Source organism: Aedes aegypti, chromosome 2, assembly GCF_002204515.2.
Source record: "Aedes aegypti strain LVP_AGWG chromosome 2, AaegL5.0 Primary Assembly, whole genome shotgun sequence".
Classification (NCBI taxonomy): Eukaryota; Metazoa; Arthropoda; class Insecta; order Diptera; family Culicidae; genus Aedes; species Aedes aegypti.
In genome coordinates, this window is record NC_035108.1 from 419,645,995 (window position 1) to 419,668,491 (window position 22,497).

General features: G+C 39.3%; 1 protein-coding gene across 2 annotated transcripts in view; it reads left to right on the forward strand.

Annotated features, from left to right (window-relative positions):
- Positions 1 to 22,497, forward strand: part of LOC110677026 (potassium voltage-gated channel protein Shaw-like) — a 319,054-nt gene that overhangs the window by 215,660 nt on the left and 80,897 nt on the right. For both annotated transcript variants that reach the window (XM_021847454.1, XM_021847452.1), the window contains exons 6-7: positions 12,139 to 12,318; positions 12,642 to 13,121. In XM_021847454.1, coding sequence (XP_021703146.1) covers positions 12,139 to 12,318; positions 12,642 to 13,121 — 660 coding nt within the window. The remainder of the gene's footprint in view (positions 1 to 12,138; positions 12,319 to 12,641; positions 13,122 to 22,497) is intronic.

Below are 22,497 nucleotides of genomic sequence, written 5' to 3' on the forward strand. Positions count from 1 at the left end.
GTGGGCTTCCAATGGGTCGCGACGTTCTCAAACGACCGGTTACGGAACATGAGTCCGTTGCTCGATAAATACTTGTTTTAATTATGAATCGTGGTTTACGGCCAACAGTATTTATCGAGCAACGGACTCATGTTCCGTAACCGGTCGTTTGAGAACGTCGCGACCCATTGGAAGCCCACACAATAGAAACCTCAGCCAGCGCAGTTGCTGGCTAGTGTAGTGTGCTATTCCTATACCTAAAAAACAATGCGCTCTCGGGCTAGGCATTGGATATATATAGAAAGCGTTGTGTTTGGATGGGCATCTAATTCTTCCGAAAGAGGTGCACTTTGCGAAAGAGGACCACGTGATTATTGAGCTGAAATCGAATTCAGGTTAACTTCTGCGTTCATGAGTCCTCTCATGGCGTAGTGGTTAACGCGCCCCAACTAGAGATCGGGGAGTCGTGAGTTCGATTCTCACTGAGAAGACGTGTAACTTTTTCGCAAATTTTCACATCAATTTGTCCATCTAATCCAATTGCAAATTATATGTAATGTTTAGCTTTTCGGTAGTTGTTAAACTTCCACTCGGCTGGTTGGCCGTAAACCACGATTCATAATTAAAACAAGTATTTATCGAGCAACGGACTCATGTTCCGTAACCGGTCGTTTGAGAACGTCGCGACCCATTGGAAGCCCACACAATAGAAACCTCAGCCAGCGCAGTTGCTGGCTAGTGTAGTGTGCTATTCCTATACCTAAAAAACAATGCGCTCTCGGGCTAGGCATTGGATATATATAGAAAGCGTTGTGTTTGGATGGGCATCTAATTCTTCCGAAAGAGGTGCACTTTGCGAAAGAGGACCACGTGATTATTGAGCTGAAATCGAATTCAGGTTAACTTCTGCGTTCAAAACTAAAACGAATTTTCAATTCCGATGCACCAATCGGTTTATATGGATCCCGTCTATGTTGCGGTGAGCGAGATTTGCATATTCATTCAGCCAAAACCTTAGCCTCGGTTGTTTTGTGAGGCTCATGCTTAAAAATCTGAGTATTTTTCAAAAATCCGTAAATTTAGGAAAAAGTTGAGAAAACTAAAACGAATTTTCAATTCCGATGCACCAATCGGTTTATATGGATCCCGTCTATGTTGCGGTGAGCGAGATTTGCATATTCATTCAGCCAAAACCTTAGCCTCGGTTGTTTTGTGAGGCTCATGCTTAAAAATCTGAGTATTTTTCAAAAATCCGTAAATTTAGGAAAAAGTTGAGAAAACTAAAACGAATTTTCAATTCCGATGCACCAATCGCTTCATGTGGATCCCGTCTATGTTGCGGTGAGCGAGATTTGCATATTCGTTCAGCCAAAACCTTAGCCTCGGTTGTTTTGTGAGGCTCATGCTTAAAAATCTGAGTATTTTTCAAAAATCCGTAAATTTAGGAAAAAGTTGAGAAAACTAAAACGAATTTTCAATTCCGATGCACCAATCGGTTTATATGGATCCCGTCTATGTTGCGGTGAGCGAGATTTGCATATTCGTTCAGCCAAAACCTTAGCCTCGGTTGTTTTGTGAGGCTCATGCTTAAAAATCTGAGTATTTTTCAAAAATCCGTAAATTTAGGAAAAAGTTGAGAAAACTAAAACGAATTTTCAATTCCGATGCACCAATCGGTTTATATGGATCCCGTCTATGTTGCTGTGAGCGAGATTTGCATATTCGTTCAGCCAAAACCTTAGCCTCGGTTGTTTTGTGAGGCTCATGCTTAAAAATCTGAGTATTTTTCAAAAATCCGTAAATTTAGGAAAAAGTTGAGAAAACTAAAACGAATTTTCAATTCCGATGCACCAATCGCTTCATGTGGATCCCGTCTATGTTGCGGTGAGCGAGATTTGCATATTCGTTCAGCCAAAACCTTAGCCTCGGTTGTTTTGTGAGGCTCATGCTTAAAAATCTGAGTATTTTTCAAAAATCCGTAAATTTAGGAAAAAGTTGAGAAAACTAAAACGAATTTTCAATTCCGATGCACCAATCGCTTCATGTGAATCCCGTCTATGTTGCGGTGAGCGAGATTTGCATATTCGTTCAGCCAAAACCTTAGCCTCGGTTGTTTTGTGAGGCTCATGCTTAAAAATCTGAGTATTTTTCAAAAATCCGTAAATTTAGGAAAAAGTTGGGAAAACTAAAACGAATTTCCAATTCCGATGCACCAATCGCTTCATGTGGATCCCGTCTATGTTGCGGTGAGCGAGATTTGCATATTCGTTCAGCCAAAACCTTAGCCTCGGTTGTTTTGTGAGGCTCATGCTTAAAAATCTTACAAAGTTGTGAGTATTTTTCAAAAATCCGTAAATTTAGGAGAAGTTGGGAAAACTAAAACGAATTTCCAATTCCGATGCACCAATCGCTTCATGTGGATCCCGTCTATGTTGCGGTGAGCGAGATTTGCATATTCGTTCAGCCAAAACCTTAGCCTCGGTTGTTTTGTGAGGCTCATGCTTAAAAATCTGAGTATTTTTCAAAAATCCGTAAATTTAGGAAAAAGTTGAGAAAACTAAAACGAATTTTCAATTCCGATGCACCAATCACTTTATTTGGATCCCGTTTATGTTGCTGTGAGCGAGATTTGCATATTCGTTCAGCCAAAACCTTAGCCTCGGTCGTTTTGTGAGGCTCATGCTTGAAAATCTGAGTATTTTTCAAAAATCCGTAAATTTAGGAAAAAGTTGGGAAAACTAAAACGAATTTCCAATTCCGATGCACCAATCGCTTCATGTGGATCCCGTCTATGTTGCTGTGAGCGAGATTTGCATATTCGTTCAGCCAAAACCTTAGCCTCGGTTGTTTTGTGAGGCTCATGCTTAAAAATCTGAGTATTTTTCAAAAATCCGTAAATTTAGGAAAAAGTTGAGAAAACTAAAACGAATTTTCAATTCCGATGCACCAATCGCTTCATGTGAATCCCGTCTATGTTGCGGTGAGCGAGATTTGCATATTCGTTCAGCCAAAACCTTAGCCTCGGTTGTTTTGTGAGGCTCATGCTTAAAAATCTGAGTATTTTTCAAAAATCCGTAAATTTAGGAAAAAGTTGAGAAAACTAAAACGAATTTCCAATTCCGATGCACCAATCGCTTCATGTGGATCCCGTCTATGTTGCGGTGAGCGAGATTTGCATATTCGTTCAGCCAAAACCTTAGCCTCGGTTGTTTTGTGAGGCTCATGCTTAAAAATCTGAGTATTTTTCAAAAATCCGTAAATTTAGGAAAAAGTTGAGAAAACTAAAACGAATTTTCAATTCCGATGCACCAATCGCTTCATGTGAATCCCGTCTATGTTGCGGTGAGCGAGATTTGCATATTCGTTCAGCCAAAACCTTAGCCTCGGTTGTTTTGTGAGGCTCATGCTTAAAAATCTGAGTATTTTTCAAAAATCCGTAAATTTAGGAAAAAGTTGAGAAAACTAAAACGAATTTCCAATTCCGATGCACCAATCGCTTCATGTGGATCCCGTCTATGTTGCGGTGAGCGAGATTTGCATATTCGTTCAGCCAAAACCTTAGCCTCGGTTGTTTTGTGAGGCTCATGCTTAAAAATCTTACAAAGTTGTGAGTATTTTTCAAAAATCCGTAAATTTAGGAGAAGTTGGGAAAACTAAAACGAATTTCCAATTCCGATGCACCAATCGCTTCATGTGGATCCCGTCTATGTTGCGGTGAGCGAGATTTGCATATTCGTTCAGCCAAAACCTTAGCCTCGGTTGTTTTGTGAGGCTCATGCTTAAAAATCTGAGTATTTTTCAAAAATCCGTAAATTTAGGAAAAAGTTGAGAAAACTAAAACGAATTTTCAATTCCGATGCACCAATCACTTTATTTGGATCCCGTTTATGTTGCTGTGAGCGAGATTTGCATATTCGTTCAGCCAAAACCTTAGCCTCGGTCGTTTTGTGAGGCTCATGCTTGAAAATCTGAGTATTTTTCAAAAATCCGTAAATTTAGGAAAAAGTTGGGAAAACTAAAACGAATTTCCAATTCCGATGCACCAATCGCTTCATGTGGATCCCGTCTATGTTGCTGTGAGCGAGATTTGCATATTCGTTCAGCCAAAACCTTAGCCTCGGTTGTTTTGTGAGGCTCATGCTTAAAAATCTGAGTATTTTTCAAAAATCCGTAAATTTAGGAAAAAGTTGAGAAAACTAAAACGAATTTTCAATTCCGATGCACCAATCGCTTCATGTGAATCCCGTCTATGTTGCGGTGAGCGAGATTTGCATATTCGTTCAGCCAAAACCTTAGCCTCGGTTGTTTTGTGAGGCTCATGCTTAAAAATCTGAGTATTTTTCAAAAATCCGTAAATTTAGGAAAAAGTTGAGAAAACTAAAACGAATTTCCAATTCCGATGCACCAATCGCTTCATGTGGATCCCGTCTATGTTGCGGTGAGCGAGATTTGCATATTCGTTCAGCCAAAACCTTAGCCTCGGTTGTTTTGTGAGGCTCATGCTTAAAAATCTGAGTATTTTTCAAAAATCCGTAAATTTAGGAAAAAGTTGAGAAAACTAAAACGAATTTTCAATTCCGATGCACCAATCGCTTCATGTGAATCCCGTCTATGTTGCGGTGAGCGAGATTTGCATATTCGTTCAGCCAAAACCTTAGCCTCGGTTGTTTTGTGAGGCTCATGCTTAAAAATCTGAGTATTTTTCAAAAATCCGTAAATTTAGGAAAAAGTTGAGAAAACTAAAACGAATTTCCAATTCCGATGCACCAATCGCTTCATGTGGATTCCGTCTATGTTGCGGTGAGCGAGATTTGCATATTCGTTCAGCCAAAACCTTAGCCTCGGTTGTTTTGTGAGGCTCATGCTTAAAAATCTGAGTATTTTTCAAAAATCCGTAAATTTAGGAAAAAGTTGAGAAAACTAAAACGAATTTTCAATTCCGATGCACCAATCACTTTATTTGGATCCCGTTTATGTTGCTGTGAGCGAGATTTGCATATTCGTTCAGCCAAAACCTTAGCCTCGGTCGTTTTGTGAGGCTCATGCTTGAAAATCTGAGTATTTTTCAAAAATCCGTAAATTTAGGAAAAAGTTGGGAAAACTAAAACGAATTTCCAATTCCGATGCACCAATCGCTTCATGTGGATCCCGTCTATGTTGCGGTGAGCGAGATTTGCATATTCGTTCAGCCAAAACCTTAGCCTCGGTTGTTTTGTGAGGCTCATGCTTAAAAATCTGAGTATTTTTCAAAAATCCGTAAATTTAGGAAAAAGTTGAGAAAACTAAAACGAATTTTCAATTCCGATGCACCAATCGCTTCATGTGAATCCCGTCTATGTTGCGGTGAGCGAGATTTGCATATTCGTTCAGCCAAAACCTTAGCCTCGGTTGTTTTGTGAGGCTCATGCTTAAAAATCTGAGTATTTTTCAAAAATCCGTAAATTTAGGAAAAAGTTGAGAAAACTAAAACGAATTTCCAATTCCGATGCACCAATCGCTTCATGTGGATCCCGTCTATGTTGCGGTGAGCGAGATTTGCATATTCGTTCAGCCAAAACCTTAGCCTCGGTTGTTTTGTGAGGCTCATGCTTAAAAATCTGAGTATTTTTCAAAAATCCGTAAATTTAGGAAAAAGTTGAGAAAACTAAAACGAATTTTCAATTCCGATGCACCAATCACTTTATTTGGATCCCGTTTATGTTGCTGTGAGCGAGATTTGCATATTCGTTCAGCCAAAACCTTAGCCTCGGTCGTTTTGTGAGGCTCATGCTTGAAAATCTGAGTATTTTTCAAAAATCCGTAAATTTAGGAAAAAGTTGGGAAAACTAAAACGAATTTCCAATTCCGATGCACCAATCGCTTCATGTGGATCCCGTCTATGTTGCGGTGAGCGAGATTTGCATATTCGTTCAGCCAAAACCTTAGCCTCGGTTGTTTTGTGAGGCTCATGCTTAAAAATCTGAGTATTTTTCAAAAATCCGTAAATTTAGGAAAAAGTTGAGAAAACTAAAACGAATTTTCAATTCCGATGCACCAATCACTTTATTTGGATCCCGTTTATGTTGCTGTGAGCGAGATTTGCATATTCGTTCAGCCAAAACCTTAGCCTCGGTCGTTTTGTGAGGCTCATGCTTGAAAATCTGAGTATTTTTCAAAAATCCGTAAATTTAGGAAAAAGTTGAGAAAACTAAAACGAATTTCCAATTCCGATGCACCAATCGCTTCATGTGGATCCCGTCTATGTTGCGGTGAGCGAGATTTGCATATTCGTTCAGCCAAAACCTTAGCCTCGGTTGTTTTGTGAGGCTCATGCTTAAAAATCTGAGTATTTTTCAAAAATCCGTAAATTTAGGAAAAAGTTGAGAAAACTAAAACGAATTTTCAATTCCGATGCACCAATCACTTTATTTGGATCCCGTCTATGTTGCTGTGAGCGAGATTTGCATATTCGTTCAGCCAAAACCTTAGCCTCGGTCGTTTTGTGAGGCTCATGCTTAAAAATCTGACAAAGTTGTGAGTATTTTTCAAAAATCCGTAAATTTAGGAGAAGTTGGGAAAACTAAAACGAATTTCCAATTCCGATGCACAAATCGCTTCATGTGGATCCCGTCTATGTTGCGGTGAGCGAGATTTGCATATTCGTTCAGCCAAAACCTTAGCCTCGGTTGTTTTGTGAGGCTCATGCTTAAAAATCTGAGTATTTTTCAAAAATCCGTAAATTTAGGAAAAAGTTGAGAAAACTAAAACGAATTTCCAATTCCGATGCACCAATCGCTTCATGTGGATCCCGTCTATGTTGCGGTGAGCGAGATTTGCATATTCGTTCAGCCAAAACCTTAGCCTCGGTTGTTTTGTGAGGCTCATGCTTAAAAATCTGAGTATTTTTCAAAAATCCGTAAATTTAGGAAAAAGTTGAGAAAACTAAAACGAATTTTCAATTCCGATGCACCAATCACTTTATTTGGATCCCGTTTATGTTGCTGTGAGCGAGATTTGCATATTCGTTCAGCCAAAACCTTAGCCTCGGTCGTTTTGTGAGGCTCATGCTTAAAAATCTGAGTATTTTTCAAAAATCCGTAAATTTAGGAAAAAGTTGAGAAAACTAAAACGAATTTTCAATTCCGATGCACCAATCACTTTATTTGGATCCCGTTTATGTTGCTGTGAGCGAGATTTGCATATTCGTTCAGCCAAAACCTTAGCCTCGGTTGTTTTGTGAGGCTCATGCTTAAAAATCTGAGTATTTTTCAAAAATCCGTAAATTTAGGAAAAAGTTGAGAAAACTAATACGAATTTTCAATTCCGATGCACCAATCACTTTATTTGGATCCCGTCTATGTTGCTGTGAGCGAGATTTGCATATTCGTTCAGCCAAAACCTTAGCCTCGGTCGTTTTGTGAGGCTCATGCTTGAAAATCTGAGTATTTTTCAAAAATCCGTAAATTTAGGAAAAAGATGAGAAAACTGAAACGAATTTTCAATTGCGATGCACCAATCGCTTTATATGGATCCCGTCTATGTTGCTGTGAGCGAGATTTGCATATTCGTTCAGCCAAAACCTTAGCCTCGGTCGTTTTGTGAGGCTCATGCTTAAAAATCTGAGTATTTTTCAAAAATCCGTAAATTTAGGAAAAAGTTGAGAAAACTAAAACGAATTTTCAATTCCGATGCACCAATCACTTTATTTGGATCCCGTTTATGTTGCTGTGAGCGAGATTTGCATATTCGTTCAGCCAAAACCTTAGCCTCGGTTGTTTTGTGAGGCTCATGCTTAAAAATCTGAGTATTTTTCAAAAATCCGTAAATTTAGGAAAAAGTTGAGAAAACTAATACGAATTTTCAATTCCGATGCACCAATCACTTTATTTGGATCCCGTCTATGTTGCTGTGAGCGAGATTTGCATATTCGTTCAGCCAAAACCTTAGCCTCGGTCGTTTTGTGAGGCTCATGCTTGAAAATCTGAGTATTTTTCAAAAATCCGTAAATTTAGGAAAAAGTTGAGAAAACTAAAACGAATTTTCAATTCCGATGCACCAATCACTTTATTTGGATCCCGTTTATGTTGCTGTGAGCGAGATTTGCATATTCGTTCAGCCAAAACCTTAGCCTCGGTTGTTTTGTGAGGCTCATGCTTAAAAATCTGAGTATTTTTCAAAAATCCGTAAATTTAGGAAAAAGTTGAGAAAACTAAAACGAATTTTCAATTCCGATGCACCAATCACTTTATTTGGATCCCGTTTATGTTGCTGTGAGCGAGATTTGCATATTCGTTCAGCCAAAACCTTAGCCTCGGTCGTTTTGTGAGGCTCATGCTTAAAAATCTGAGTATTTTTCAAAAATCCGTAAATTTAGGAAAAAGTTGAGAAAACTAAAACGAATTTTCAATTCCGATGCACCAATCACTTTATTTGGATCCCGTTTATGTTGCTGTGAGCGAGATTTGCATATTCGTTCAGCCAAAACCTTAGCCTCGGTTGTTTTGTGAGGCTCATGCTTGAAAATCTGAGTATTTTTCAAAAATCCGTAAATTTAGGAAAAAGTTGAGAAAACTAAAACGAATTTTCAATTCCGATGCACCAATCACTTTATTTGGATCCCGTCTATGTTGCTGTGAGCGAGATTTGCATATTCGTTCAGCCAAAACCTTAGCCTCGGTCGTTTTGTGAGGCTCATGCTTAAAAATCTGAGTATTTTTCAAAAATCCGTAAATTTAGGAAAAAGTTGAGAAAACTAAAACGAATTTTCAATTCCGATGCACCAATCACTTTATTTGGATCCCGTTTATGTTGCTGTGAGCGAGATTTGCATATTCGTTCAGCCAAAACCTTAGCCTCGGTTGTTTTGTGAGGCTCATGCTTAAAAATCTGAGTATTTTTCAAAAATCCGTAAATTTAGGAAAAAGTTGAGAAAACTAATACGAATTTTCAATTCCGATGCACCAATCACTTTATTTGGATCCCGTCTATGTTGCTGTGAGCGAGATTTGCATATTCGTTCAGCCAAAACCTTAGCCTCGGTCGTTTTGTGAGGCTCATGCTTGAAAATCTGAGTATTTTTCAAAAATCCGTAAATTTAGGAAAAAGATGAGAAAACTGAAACGAATTTTCAATTGCGATGCACCAATCGCTTTATATGGATCCCGTCTATGTTGCTGTGAGCGAGATTTGCATATTCATTCAGCCAAAACCTTAGCCTCGGTCGTTTTGTGAGGCTCATGCTTAAAAATCTGAGTATTTTTCAAAAATCCGTAAATTTAGGAAAAAGTTGAGAAAACTAAAACGAATTTTCAATTCCGATGCACCAATCACTTTATTTGGATCCCGTTTATGTTGCTGTGAGCGAGATTTGCATATTCGTTCAGCCAAAACCTTAGCCTCGGTCGTTTTGTGAGGCTCATGCTTGAAAATCTGAGTATTTTTCAAAAATCCGTAAATTTAGGAAAAAGTTGAGAAAACTAAAACGAATTTTCAATTCCGATGCACCAATCACTTTATTTGGATCCCGTCTATGTTGCTGTGAGCGAGATTTGCATATTCGTTCAGCCAAAACCTTAGCCTCGGTCGTTTTGTGAGGCTCATGCTTAAAAATCTGAGTATTTTTCAAAAATCCGTAAATTTAGGAAAAAGTTGAGAAAACTGAAACGAATTTTCAATTGCGATGCACCAATCGCTTTATATGGATCCCGTCTATGTTGCTGTGAGCGAGATTTGCATATTCATTCAGCCAAAACCTTAGCCTCGGTTGTTTTGTGAGGCTCATGCTTAAAAATCTGAGTATTTTTCAAAAATCCGTAAATTTAGGAAAAAGTTGAGAAAACTAAAACGAATTTTCAATTCCGATGCACCAATCACTTTATTTGGATCCCGTCTATGTTGCTGTGAGCGAGATTTGCATATTCGTTCAGCCAAAACCTTAGCCTCGGTCGTTTTGTGAGGCTCATGCTTAAAAATCTGAGTATTTTTCAAAAATCCGTAAATTTAGGAAAAAGTTGAGAAAACTGAAACGAATTTTCAATTGCGATGCACCAATCGCTTTATATGGATCCCGTCTATGTTGCTGTGAGCGAGATTTGCATATTCATTCAGCCAAAACCTTAGCCTCGGTTGTTTTGTGAGGCTCATGCTTAAAAATCTGAGTATTTTTCAAAAATCCGTAAATTTAGGAAAAAGTTGAGAAAACTAAAACGAATTTTCAATTCCGATGCACCAATCGCTTCATGTGAATCCCGTCTATGTTGCTGTGAGCGAGATTTGCATATTCGTTCAGCCAAAACCTTAGCCTCGGTCGTTTTGTGAGGCTCATGCTTGAAAATCTGAGTATTTTTCAAAAATCCGTAAATTTAGGAAAAAGTTGGGAAAACTAAAACGAATTTCCAATTCCGATGCACCAATCGCTTCATGTGGATCCCGTCTATGTTGCTGTGAGCGAGATTTGCATATTCGTTCAGCCAAAACCTTAGCCTCGGTCGTTTTGTGAAGCTTGATTTTAATTGATTTCCCTCTCAGCCTCGATTTCTGTAGTTAGCCTCGGAACTTGCATGCAAGTCAGTATGGCAAAATTTGTTTTGGCATTTTAAACAGCAATAAGTGGTCAAACCTAAAGGTTTTTATATGTTTTCCGCTTGGAAAAGACGTGATCTTTTCAATGCAGCTATCGGTTTTATGATAAAATGCACCAAAACCTTAGCCTCGGTCGATTTGTAGTTAGCCTCGAAAGAACCCTACAACAGCAAATTAAATATCGAGGCTAAATCGAGGCTAACTACAAATCGCTCTGAACTCAGTATTCGAAACAAGAAATATAAAGTTATCGAAAATCTCTCATTTTGACCATTTTGTATGAAAAACGACCACTGATTATCCTCCAAAACGTGTCTTTTTGATTAAAAAATTAACTCAAATGCTTGGGAAAGTTCCAACAAAAATCCCACCAGCTACCCATCAACGGTAATGCCAAGAGTTTATTGAAGATTTCTTAAGGAATCTCACAAGGTTTTCTTAAACCTTTTTTCAGATATTTCTCAAGAATTTAACAGGAATCCAAAAAGGTCTCATCAGGATTATTGCAAAAGTGTTTTAAGGTATCCAACAAGAGTCAACTCCATAAACTGCTATTTATGTTTTAGGAAAGAAGTTCAATTTCTTATGACAATTCATCAGTAAATTTTAGAATACTGTGATAGAATGTTTGCTGAAATATACAGATGCATATATCATTTGAAAATCTCACCAAAATCAATTAAGAGATATAAGTAGATGTCAATGGTTTGAGTGAAAAAGTGAAGAGATTGTAGCCACAAAACTGACGACAAAAAATGTTGGCAAATTCTTGCAAGAATAAACAAAAAAGTCCAGGTATTTTGCATAGATACATCCAGGAATGACCTTAATTTCATTTTCGAAATCGCAACGAAATCATATAATAAAACCATTGATATTGAAAGTAACACAGATTTTCAGCCTTTAAAACCACATTAATTTACAATTTCAACAATATGTGAAGAATCAAGCTCTCAGTTAATAACTGTGGAAACGCTTATAGAAAAAGAAACTTAAATAAGAAAACGCAAACTAAAAGGTTCACACTAATGCGTTCTTCTTCAAATTCTTTGATATAGTGGCCACATTATAACCGATTCCGGAAACTGTTTGCAACTTGAAATTTGCCTACCTACAGGGGAACAAAAGCACAGTACACTTATCATCTGACCTGGTCGACCGGAATTATTCCGGCCACATAAGCATTTTCGAGTGCCTCTGGCCACTTTTAGAAACTAGATTTACTGAGACACTGGAAAAAATATTGGAATCCGTTAAGGACTATACGAGTTAACGTGGACGATTCAGTGCTCTAAAAATCTTTTGTTTGTCATGTCACAATGCTTTTAACAATCTTCAAATGCGCTCTCTTATTGAAACTTGCACAAGATTCTCTTAGTTTTAAGACTCATTTCTCTGCATAACAAATTCGATTAACAGCAGCCAGTTTTAGGAATCCACCCACAGCAAAATCGACCAAACAATACGCAAATTAAAGTTTCCCATTCTGTGAACAAGCAGTTCACAATAATGCAATTTTCTACCAACGACGCCCACAGCTTCATTCGATTCGCGCTAAGTTTGTCTGACTATTCGTTGTTTTACCATTCCTTCCCACAGAGCACTTTGGCCATTTTGGATAAACTGGAACTGGATGACGAACAACCCTCGGAGGAGGCCATTGCTCGGCTGTTCGGTTTCGAGGAAGCCCTCCTCAACGGTGAGCTGACTTGTTGGCAGCGGACAAAGCCCAAAATTTGGGCACTCTTCGATGAGCCTTCCAGCTCGACCGGTGCCAAGGTATGTATCGAGTGCATATCTGATGTTACGGTGCCCCCCAGACTGTTTGTATCAGAAAAAATCACATCTGTGCTAAGCAGTCGTAACATTCTTTCCTAAATAAAACACTTTTTGAATATCTCTAATTAGATATTAATTTGTAAACTCATACCATCAAAAAACTGAAATTATGAAAAGGACACTGATTAGATAGAGATTTGTTTTTTTTTTCGATAATAACAATCTGGGGAGCACCGTCCATATGTGACTGCCAAATGTCACACATTTTATGCCTGACACAACGTGATTGGATTGCAAATATGTCTCTTTTTCTCTCTCCTCAGATCGTAGCCGGCATATCGGTTTTCTTCATCTGCATTTCTGTGATATCGTTCTGTCTAAAGACTCATCCGGGGCTACGGGTGGAAATACCAGCCATACTGAACGTCTCCACCAACGGGAGCAGCTTCGGTGCAATTCTGGCAAACGTGACCAGTTATGGTCCGACGGAGAGTGCCAGCAGTAGCAGTAGTAGCTCCAGTAGTGAAGGCGATGACGAGGAATCTGCTACGAGTGGAGAGCCATCTCCTACAGAGGCCAGTAGGCAAGAAACTCCACGGCCTACGACGAGAAGTGGCGCCAGCAGTAGTGGGTTCTACCAGAGACCGGCAGGAAGGCTGATATCTTCTGCCTATCGGTCCGGTAAGGGGGCGAATATTGTCGATAATTGGCAAGAAACTTACGGTCAACCACATGAGGCATTCTTCTACGTGGAGCTGGTGTGCAATGTTTGGTTTATAATCGAGCTAATGGTGCGACTTGTGGTGAGTAGATCAAATCGTGATGTGATTATTCATATGTATGTAATGATAGCGTGAAATGGGGTAGCTTCGATAAAGTGTATCTTGAGAGCGAGGGGCCTTCCTTAGCCGAATGGTTAGAGTCCGCATCTACAAAGCAAAGCCATGCTCAAGGTGTCTGGGTTCGATTCCCAGTCGGTGCAGAATCTTTTCGTAATGGAAATTTCCTTGATTTCCCTGGGCATAGAGTATCATCGTACCTGCCACACGATATACGAATGCTAAAAATTGCAACTTTGGCAAAGAAAGCTCCCAGTTAATAACTGTGGAAGTGCTTATTAGAACAATAAGCTGAGAAGCATTCTCAGTCCCAGTGGAACGTAATGTCAAGAAAGAGAAAAAATCTTCTATTGGTTTTCAAAAGTTATAAGATATTTCTGCCAAAATTTCAAAAGTACTCTTCAACGAATATCACTGAGGTTCAAATGACGTATTGGTTTAATATTTTGACCAACGCTGAAACAATTGGCCATTTTTTATCAGCGTTTCTTTCTGAGGAATGGCATGACTCCTAATACAAATTTAGTAAACAAAACTTGGAAATATTTTTAATAAAAAACCTACGAATGAAGAACATACATTTTCGATTAGATGACAGGAGATCACAGAGATATGAACTAAACATTTATGTTTGTTTTAATGATTGATCCCACACTTTTGCACCGGAATGTAACAGCCAACCAAACCTTATTTGAATCTCTCACATGTTTTAATAAGAATTAATTCTACGTTCATTATTATTGCTTGTGAACTGCTGCAGACCTCTGAGAGCTTTATACAATGCCTAGAATCCTCTGTAAATCACTTGAGAATCTTTCGAGAACCCCTAAGAACAACCAGGTTTTCTTTCGAAAAACGTGTAAAATTCCGCTTTTTGTAGCATCTCTTCCAAATTACTCCTACGTCAAAATTTCTCATAGATTACACACATTACCCACCTGATAAGTAACAAGTGTCCATGCATGCCATTTTTGCGGTTGTACTTCAACCTCACACCCTTGGTGATGGTGAATTTTGAAAGCGTCAAATGGTCGGTGACAAAATTTCATCCTTCGTTTCCCATTGAGTTTGAGAGAGCCCCGCTTCAGCATAACTGAATGTATAAATTCGTTCAGCTTTGCGAGCTTAGCTTGCATTCTCAAAAGACACAACTCCGACCACAAGCAGTTTTCCTCTGCACTCACCGCAGAGTGGGTAATGTTTCGCCCTCTCTGTATGTGACTTCGTGAGTTGCACAAGTTCATCCCGTGGTGAACCGAATGCAGATTGCACATATTGTCAACGTGCACTTGCCTCCTCCGTTCTACACACAAGAAAGTCCCAAGACCAAACAGCAGCAGCACCAGTAGCTGAAGATGGCCCAAGGACTAGACTATGTGGAGCTATGTATGTATGTATCGTAAGGACGCATTCGCTTCCCCGGAACGAGCTATTCAATTTTCCGATTCGTTTGCTTTCTGAAAGCTGTGTCGCTGTGTCAAGTGACAATCCGGTTCTCAACGATGACGTTGAACGACAACAGCGAGAGAACAGCGTGATGTAGGATCGGGTCGTCTTTTCGCCTTTTTCAAACGATTGCGTATCTTTTTTTTCTTCGGTAGGGTCTTAGCGATCTTTCGTGGGAAATATTTGACTTTTTCGGCGGATTAGAAGGAAACGTGTCAAGTGTACGAAGGCAATTTACAGATTGGGGAAGATGGATTGTCTGGCAAACGTTCTAATGAGGGAAAATGGCATGATTTGAGCCTCAAACTCAGAGGAAAATGAGCAATCAAGTCACGTTTTTTGGCAATTTGGCGATTCTGAAATCTAGGAGGTTTTGTGTTGGTTGTGGGAAAAAACAAAAACTATGATTCACACAGAGCTAATTTTACCATAATTTCTACAGATTTCTATCGCAAAAACTAAAATCGATTCAACGAATGAACGTATTTTTGTGACCATAAACATTATGGCTCTCTCCAAGTGAAGAAGGACAAATTTTGCCCGAATGTTCGCGCTAGGATGATGCATCACTTAGAGAGCTAAGGGCAAGCACAAAAAAATGATATGGAAACGACCTTCATTTCGCGCTATGCATTGTCACCAAAGAAGCAAAAACGACGGCTAAAATAGGCTCGTCGGCCATATACAAAACGCACCATTTGAGCGTAATCCCACTCTGGCCATCTGCCATAAAGCCAGTTCCCGTGTGGTTAGACTCTCCGGAGGATTAATGTGGCGGACGTGCCTCTCGGTAGAGTGTTTTAAAATTATTACACGGAAGGACGATTACTGATGCGGCATGCGGACACATTGGCCTGAAACCAAACACACTTTTCCCACCAGGGCTTTAAGAGTCATTTCCGCCACTAGGTACTGCTGGATGCTGCTGTCGGTGTATTCACTTCAACGGCGACATTACCAAACGAAATCTCGAAAACTTATTCATACAGACTCAAGTCAAAAAAGTATACAAACTTACTTTATCGATCCTACGTGTTAAGCAGGCGGAATTCTACACGTACCGCTCTGTACCAACTCAACTTTTCACTGTTAGAACGTTTAATTTCCGGATTTACAAAACGACGAAAGTAAGATTTTCAACTTTCGCAACCTAACCACTACTTTCGCCGCCCAGCTGTATGGAGAGACAAAGTGACTTAACCACGAATCAAAACAAAACACTACTTGAGTCGATTTTACACTGATAGAAAAACGTCGAAAGTAACTTGATGAAACGGCTTATCATTTTGTATAATTTTTTTTTGTGAAATAATAGAAACTACGTAGTTTTTGAACGCGAGCTGATTGTATGCAAAATTTAAGTGGTGTACACTGCGAAAAAATTGGGGTGGGTAATGTCTTTTACATTATCGCGGGGTTGACGTAGAACTACGATGATTAATAATTTGATTTGTCATGTGTATGAATTTGTAAGTGTACTAGTTTTGTGTTGTTAATGATCGGATGAAGTTTTCAGAAGTTAACTCTTTTTGGACTCATTTTGGTTGTCCTGAAAAGAACCATTTGTCGTTCTGTGGTTCCGAAAGCCAGTGTTTGGTGTTCCAGGAATAATGCCAGATGATTGAATTTGTTTGTTTGGTCGTTGTTTCCTTGTGTTGCTTGGTTGGGTGATCGGTTTCTGGCTCCAGCTGTAGTTCGCCAAACTCCTCCAGTAGATTAGATGTTTGATAGCACGGGTGCTTCAATCGTTAGAATCGATAGAATCGGTCCAGTGCTTTGGTTTGTAGCAATATCCATTGCATGAGCATTTAGGCTCTGTACATTGATACTCATCAATATGCAGGCTTGGCCGCTATGATCCAGTATTTCACGCAGTTCGTCTCAAAGCGTCACTAATCGATGATTGCCTAAGCGCTGCAGCTCATTCCTCAAGTCAACCCTTTTGGGAGAATTGCTGCCTTTAGCATGCTGGAACTTAAAAATATTGGAAGAGTTTGTCAAAAATAGTCCTTGCAGTGAAGTAACCCGCGACAAACAAACATATACCAATTGCTGATCCTGGCTTTTGTCATAGTCGTACACGACCTCGGGGAAAGTTCCACCTTGCGACTTATGAACAGTAAAAGCACAGGCACTAACCATCGGGAACAAATGCATTCAATTTGCAGTTGATTATGCCGCACAGTTTGAAAGTAAAATAAAAATTCTCTAAACAGGAGTGAAATTGGAATTTCAAAATCAAGAGCCTTACGTTGGCATGGAATATTTTGAACTCTTATAACTGTTTGCTGGTTTAACGAAATTCATTGAATGGCACCGCAATTGAAAGACAAGACATCAAAGGGTCATGTCGTCTACTTACTGAATCCCACATACCTGTTCAAATAGTTTAATAACTGTTTTAAAATAGAACGTTGACTTCAAGCAAATCTATAAATAGGGGTGCTAGAGAAAATTTGACGTCATTTGCTTTCCATTCTCCGCTTGGATCGCATCTCAGCAAGCGACAGATCGGCTTGCTCTGACCGGGCGTGCTTCTCAGGCACAGACATCGATAGCGAAAGACCTCCCCGTTTGTCTCGCTTCGCTCAAATCAAACAGTCGAGCGAGCGAGAGAAGATGCCGTCCGAAGCCAAAGTCATCACCGCTGCCGCCGCCAAGAAGAAGAAGAAGAAGAGCAAGCAGTCCACAGGAAAATTTGCGATCGAGCTGTGAACACGGTCGGGCAAGTCATTCTCGCTTTGTGCTTCACCGCTTGTTTGCGTTCACCCAGCCATCGTCATCGCCGCCATCATCAGATTTCGACTTAAGCCCGGTGATCCACTACCTGTTACTGTTGTGCGCCATCCACGCCACGAAACTTTCGGTTCGTCGTATAAGCAAATATGCTCAAATTTATACATTTGAGTTGAGGATTCCCCGTTTGACCATGGCAATCAACTGATAACATCCCGCAGTGTTATTTATCTGTAAGAGCATCAAAGCTAACAAAGCCATCGGCCCTTTTCAGGGCCATCAAATTAGTGGAAAAGAGTTAAAAGAGAAATATTTCCGACTTTATATATGACTTCTTATATTCCTAAATCAATTTCACAGCTACATACAAAATTTCATTTGTCATGAATAATTTATGACTCAACCATTTGAGATTGTACTCGCGGACGCTGCTGCAGTGCCGTAAGGGGGAGTGCTCAACATTCCACAACGATTGTAAAATAGAGTGCCATTTCCAACAGCGTCTTTGAAATCCATATTTTATGAGAACACTTTGATTAGCAAAATTATCACATGTAACAAAATTGCGACATATTAAGAATGCTTTTGAAAAGACATTCTCATTGAACAATTGTAATAATTTTGGCACCCATGGATCAGAAATTTACCGTCATAATAAAGAAAACGATTGATTATCAATAGCTCGTATTGAATATTTAGTTAATATCAACCCTTCCAGCATTTCATGTTCGACCAATTTCTCACGCAGTAGCATTCTCCGCAATTTTCAAGTAATTCCAAGCCCAACACATTATTGGCACATACCCATTTCCCAGATTGGTCGATCAGAAAGCGAAGAGCACAAAAGGGAGGAGCATCATCTGCTATTCTGAGGTTATGAAACATGCTTCCTTCGTCGGATCCAGTTTCATTCCAATTCCGCTTTCGAGCTGGTAAGAGCTCCCCCGAACTTGCTCAGCGAGAAGTACCTCGATGCTAGAAATCTGCTGAGCTTCAAGCTGCCAATCCAGCATCTGGTTTGTGAAATCGCTCAAGATTTCTAGGTTGACCGATCCGCGCTTCTAGATTTCGACTCGTGGTAAACTCGTGGTCACAGCATCCAAGCTCAATCGGCCCTTTTCAGGGCCAACATACGTTCATAAAAGGGTTTATTGGATGATATTTACTGATTTATCTATAATGATCTAAAAATCGCGGTATACTACAATTTGGTTCACATAATTTACCCCACATAATTACATGAATTTGAGAATTTACCGCTGCAGCGCCGTCGGACCGTATTAACATCATACTACTCAGCATTGTATGGTATTTCTAACAGCATCGTTGATTTATCATATAATGGGGGAACACTTCCTAAATTCTCGAGTATGGATATTGGAAAATGTATTAAAATTGCGACAGATTTTGAATACTGTTCAACAAACTGTTTCCTGACCCATTGTAATGAGCAACTATTGATCTGAAATTTTTCTACATATTAGTCTATTGCAAATGCCATAGTATATAAATCAGAACACATTGAACATTGATCAGAAATATTTAAAATTTGCACGAAACCAAAACATGCGTGATTTTAATTTATTGTAAGCTATTAAAATAATGTTGATATTTTTACTGTCCATACGAACGCGCATGTGAATTTTCCAAGGTATGTAAATCCCTAACCAAGACATCAACTTCATGTATCTTATCCAAATATTGGTCAATCAGAAGAAGGCGAAGAATACGAAAGGGAGGAGCATCTTCTGCAATTCAAATTATGTAAAACATACTATCTTCGACAGATTCGGTTCATTTAAGGGACGAATGACCTGCGGATTAAAATCCCTCTGTAACAACAACTGGATTCGGTTCATTTCATTTACACTTTCGAGCTAGTGAGAACTTCTCGTGATAAACACAGTATAGCTAGTAATATTTCTTAATGTGCTTACCACATACTTGCTATAATCTCTTAATTCATCTCGTAGCATCATACAATATCTGATTTATCACGAATAATCGACAATACGGCAATTTGAGGATGGTCCGAGAACGCTGCTGCAGTGCCGTCGGGATGCAATAACAGCATAATGCTCTTCTTATACGTCCCTTGCCAAGACATCAATTTCATATAGCCTATTTCTCAGATTAACGCAATAGACAACATGTAGAAAAATCAATTAAGATCAATAGTTGCTCATTACAATTGATCAAGAAACAGTTTATTGAATAGTATTTAAAATTTGTCGCAATTTTAATACATTTTCCAATTTCCGTACTCGAGATTTTTGGAAGCGGGGGCCATGACTGGTCCTGGCTGGAAATATTCGTGGGGAGAACCTCGACCCTTTGCTGCAGGAATTTCATTAACAACTCTTTGGTGCAGCAGAAATTTTCCGAGGAAAAGTCTGCTTGAAGTGAACTTTTTCAAAACAACTCTTATTGATTGGAATATTTATCAACAACTCTTTGTTAAGTAAAATCATCCTAAATAACTCTTTGCTCCATCGCCAAACCATCATTCATCAAGTACAAGAATATGAATGGTAAGGAGAGGCAGATGGTGTATATTTCGCTGGCGTTACTTTCCAACAGGTCGCCGGTTGGCGCTGACTACTAATCCGTCCACTGAATGATTTTCAGTTGTTGCTTTCGCTTCGTTGCTCTCTGGTTCCGTTCGCTACTCGCACACTGCTGTGGCTTTCACGCGCTCTTCTTTGCTGCTCCGCTGCTTGATCCGTTCGTTATGCCGTTCGATTTGTGAATGAGCTGGGAGCAGACCAACCAGTGGTTTTATTTGCTCGAGCTTCTTTCACCGATGGCGAGTGGTGGGGTTCTCGCTTAGTTGTTTCGTCACTCCGTTCGCTACTCGCACGCGATTGGTTATTGCTTTCGCGCTATTTTCGTTGATGATTCTTCGCTGAGAAAAAAAACTGCAACTCTTTTGATTTTTCATGCAAAATAACCAACTTTGATAAACCATATCTCAGTTATTTATGAACCGATTTGAATGAAATTTTCACAGAATATCAGAAATAACTTAAATTTTAACATATATTTTTGAGTGATTTTTCCAATCACACATTGAAAAGCAGTAACGGTTTGACTAAAGTGAATTTTTTGACGATTTTTTATAATTGACATAACTAAACAGCAAAGTTGTAGATTTTGACGAGATGAATAAGTTTGCTGAAGACAGTTTTTGTGTAAGGCTATCAGAATTTAAGATAAAAAGTTTTGAATTTTTCGTCGAAAATTACAGTTTAGTCAAACCGTTATTACTTAAAAACTTGTAATTGGAAAAATTATTCAAAAATATATGTTAAAACTCAAGTTACATCTGATATTCTGTGAATGTTTCATTCGACAATATTTCCATAAGTAACTGAGATCTAACTTACCAAAGTTGGTCATTTTGTATGGAAAATCGAAAAAGTTGCAAATGCATGTGAATAAGTTGGGGCCTTCCTTAGCCGAGTAGTTTGGTTAGAGTCCGCGGCTACAAAGCAAAGCCATGCTGAAGATGTCTGGATTCGATTCCCGGTCGGTCCCGGATCTTTTCGTAATGGAAATTTTCTTAAACTCCCTGGGCATAGAGTATAATCGTACCTGCCACACGATATACGATTGCAAAAATGGAAACTTTGACAAAGAAAGCTCTCAGTTAATAACTGTGGAAGTATCATAAGAACACTAAGCTGAGAAGCAGGCTCTGTCCCAGTGAGGACGTTAATGTCAAGAATAAAAAGAAGAATAAGAATAAGAAGATGTGAATAAGTTCTCAGTTTATTCGACAAACCAGCTAAATATTTCATGGGTGCACAACAGCAACAGAGTAGCGGATCACAGGGATTAAGTTGAAATCTGGAAACGTAGCTCAATAGTGAGCAAGTTCGGAGGAGCTCTTACCAGCTCGAAAGCGGAAATGGAATGAAACTGAATCCAACGAAGGCAGCATGTTTTATAACCTTGGAATAGCAGATGATGCTCCTCCCTTTTGTGCTCTTTCTGATCGACCAATCTGGGAAATGGGTATGTGCCAATAATGTGTTGGGCTTGGAATTACTTGAAAATTGTGGAGAATACTAATACGTGAGAAATTGGTCGAACATGAATTGTTGGAATGATTGGCATTCCCTGAATATTCAATACGAGCTATTGATAATCAATCGTTTTCTTTATTATGACGGTGAATTTCTGATTCATGGGTGCCAAAATTATTACAATTGTTCAATGAGAATGTCTTTTCAAAAGCATTCTAAGCATGTCGCAATTTTGTTACATGGGATAATTTTCCTAATCAAAGTGTTCCCATAAAATATGGAACATAAAAGGCGCTGTTGGAAAAGCCACTCTATTTTACAATCGTTGAGCACTCACCCCGACGGCACTGCAGCAGCGTCCGCGAGTACAATCTCAAATGGTTGAGTCATAAATTATTTATGACAAATGAAATTTTGTATGAAGCCGTGTGAAATTGATTTAGGAATATTAGAAGTTATAAATAAAGTCGGAAATATTTCTCTTTTAACTCTTTTCCACAAATTTGATGGCTTTGTAAGCTTCGATGTTGTTACGGATAAATAACACTGCTCGGACCAGCAAAACTCAGGGGCTTCTGGTATTTGCTCCTAACGGGATTGCTTCTTGACCACCAATGATGATTTCATCACGAGTCGAAATTTTGAAGCGCGGGTCAACAGCTCCTCGGCCGATGGAATTTGCGGCGGCGATGACGGTGGTTGGGTGAACGCAAACAAGCGGTGAACCATAAAGCGAGAATGACTCGCCCGACCGTGTTCACAGTTCGACCGCAAATTCACCTGTGGACTGCTTCCTCTTCTTCTTCTAGGCGGCGGCAGCGGTGATGGCTTTAGCTACGGACGGCATCTTCTCTCGCTCGCTCGACAGTTTGATTTGAGCGAAGCAAGACAAACGGGGGCGTCCTTCGCTATCGATGTCTGTGCCTGAGAAGCACGCCCGGTCAGAGCAAGCCGATCTGTCGCCTGCTGAGATGCGAGCCAATCGGAGAGTGAAAAGCAAATGACGTCAAATTTTCTCTAGCCACCCCTATTTATAGATTTGCTTGAAATCAACGTTCTATTTTAAAACAGTTATTAAACTATTTGGACAGGTATGTGGGATACAGTAAGTAAACGACATGAAGCTTTGA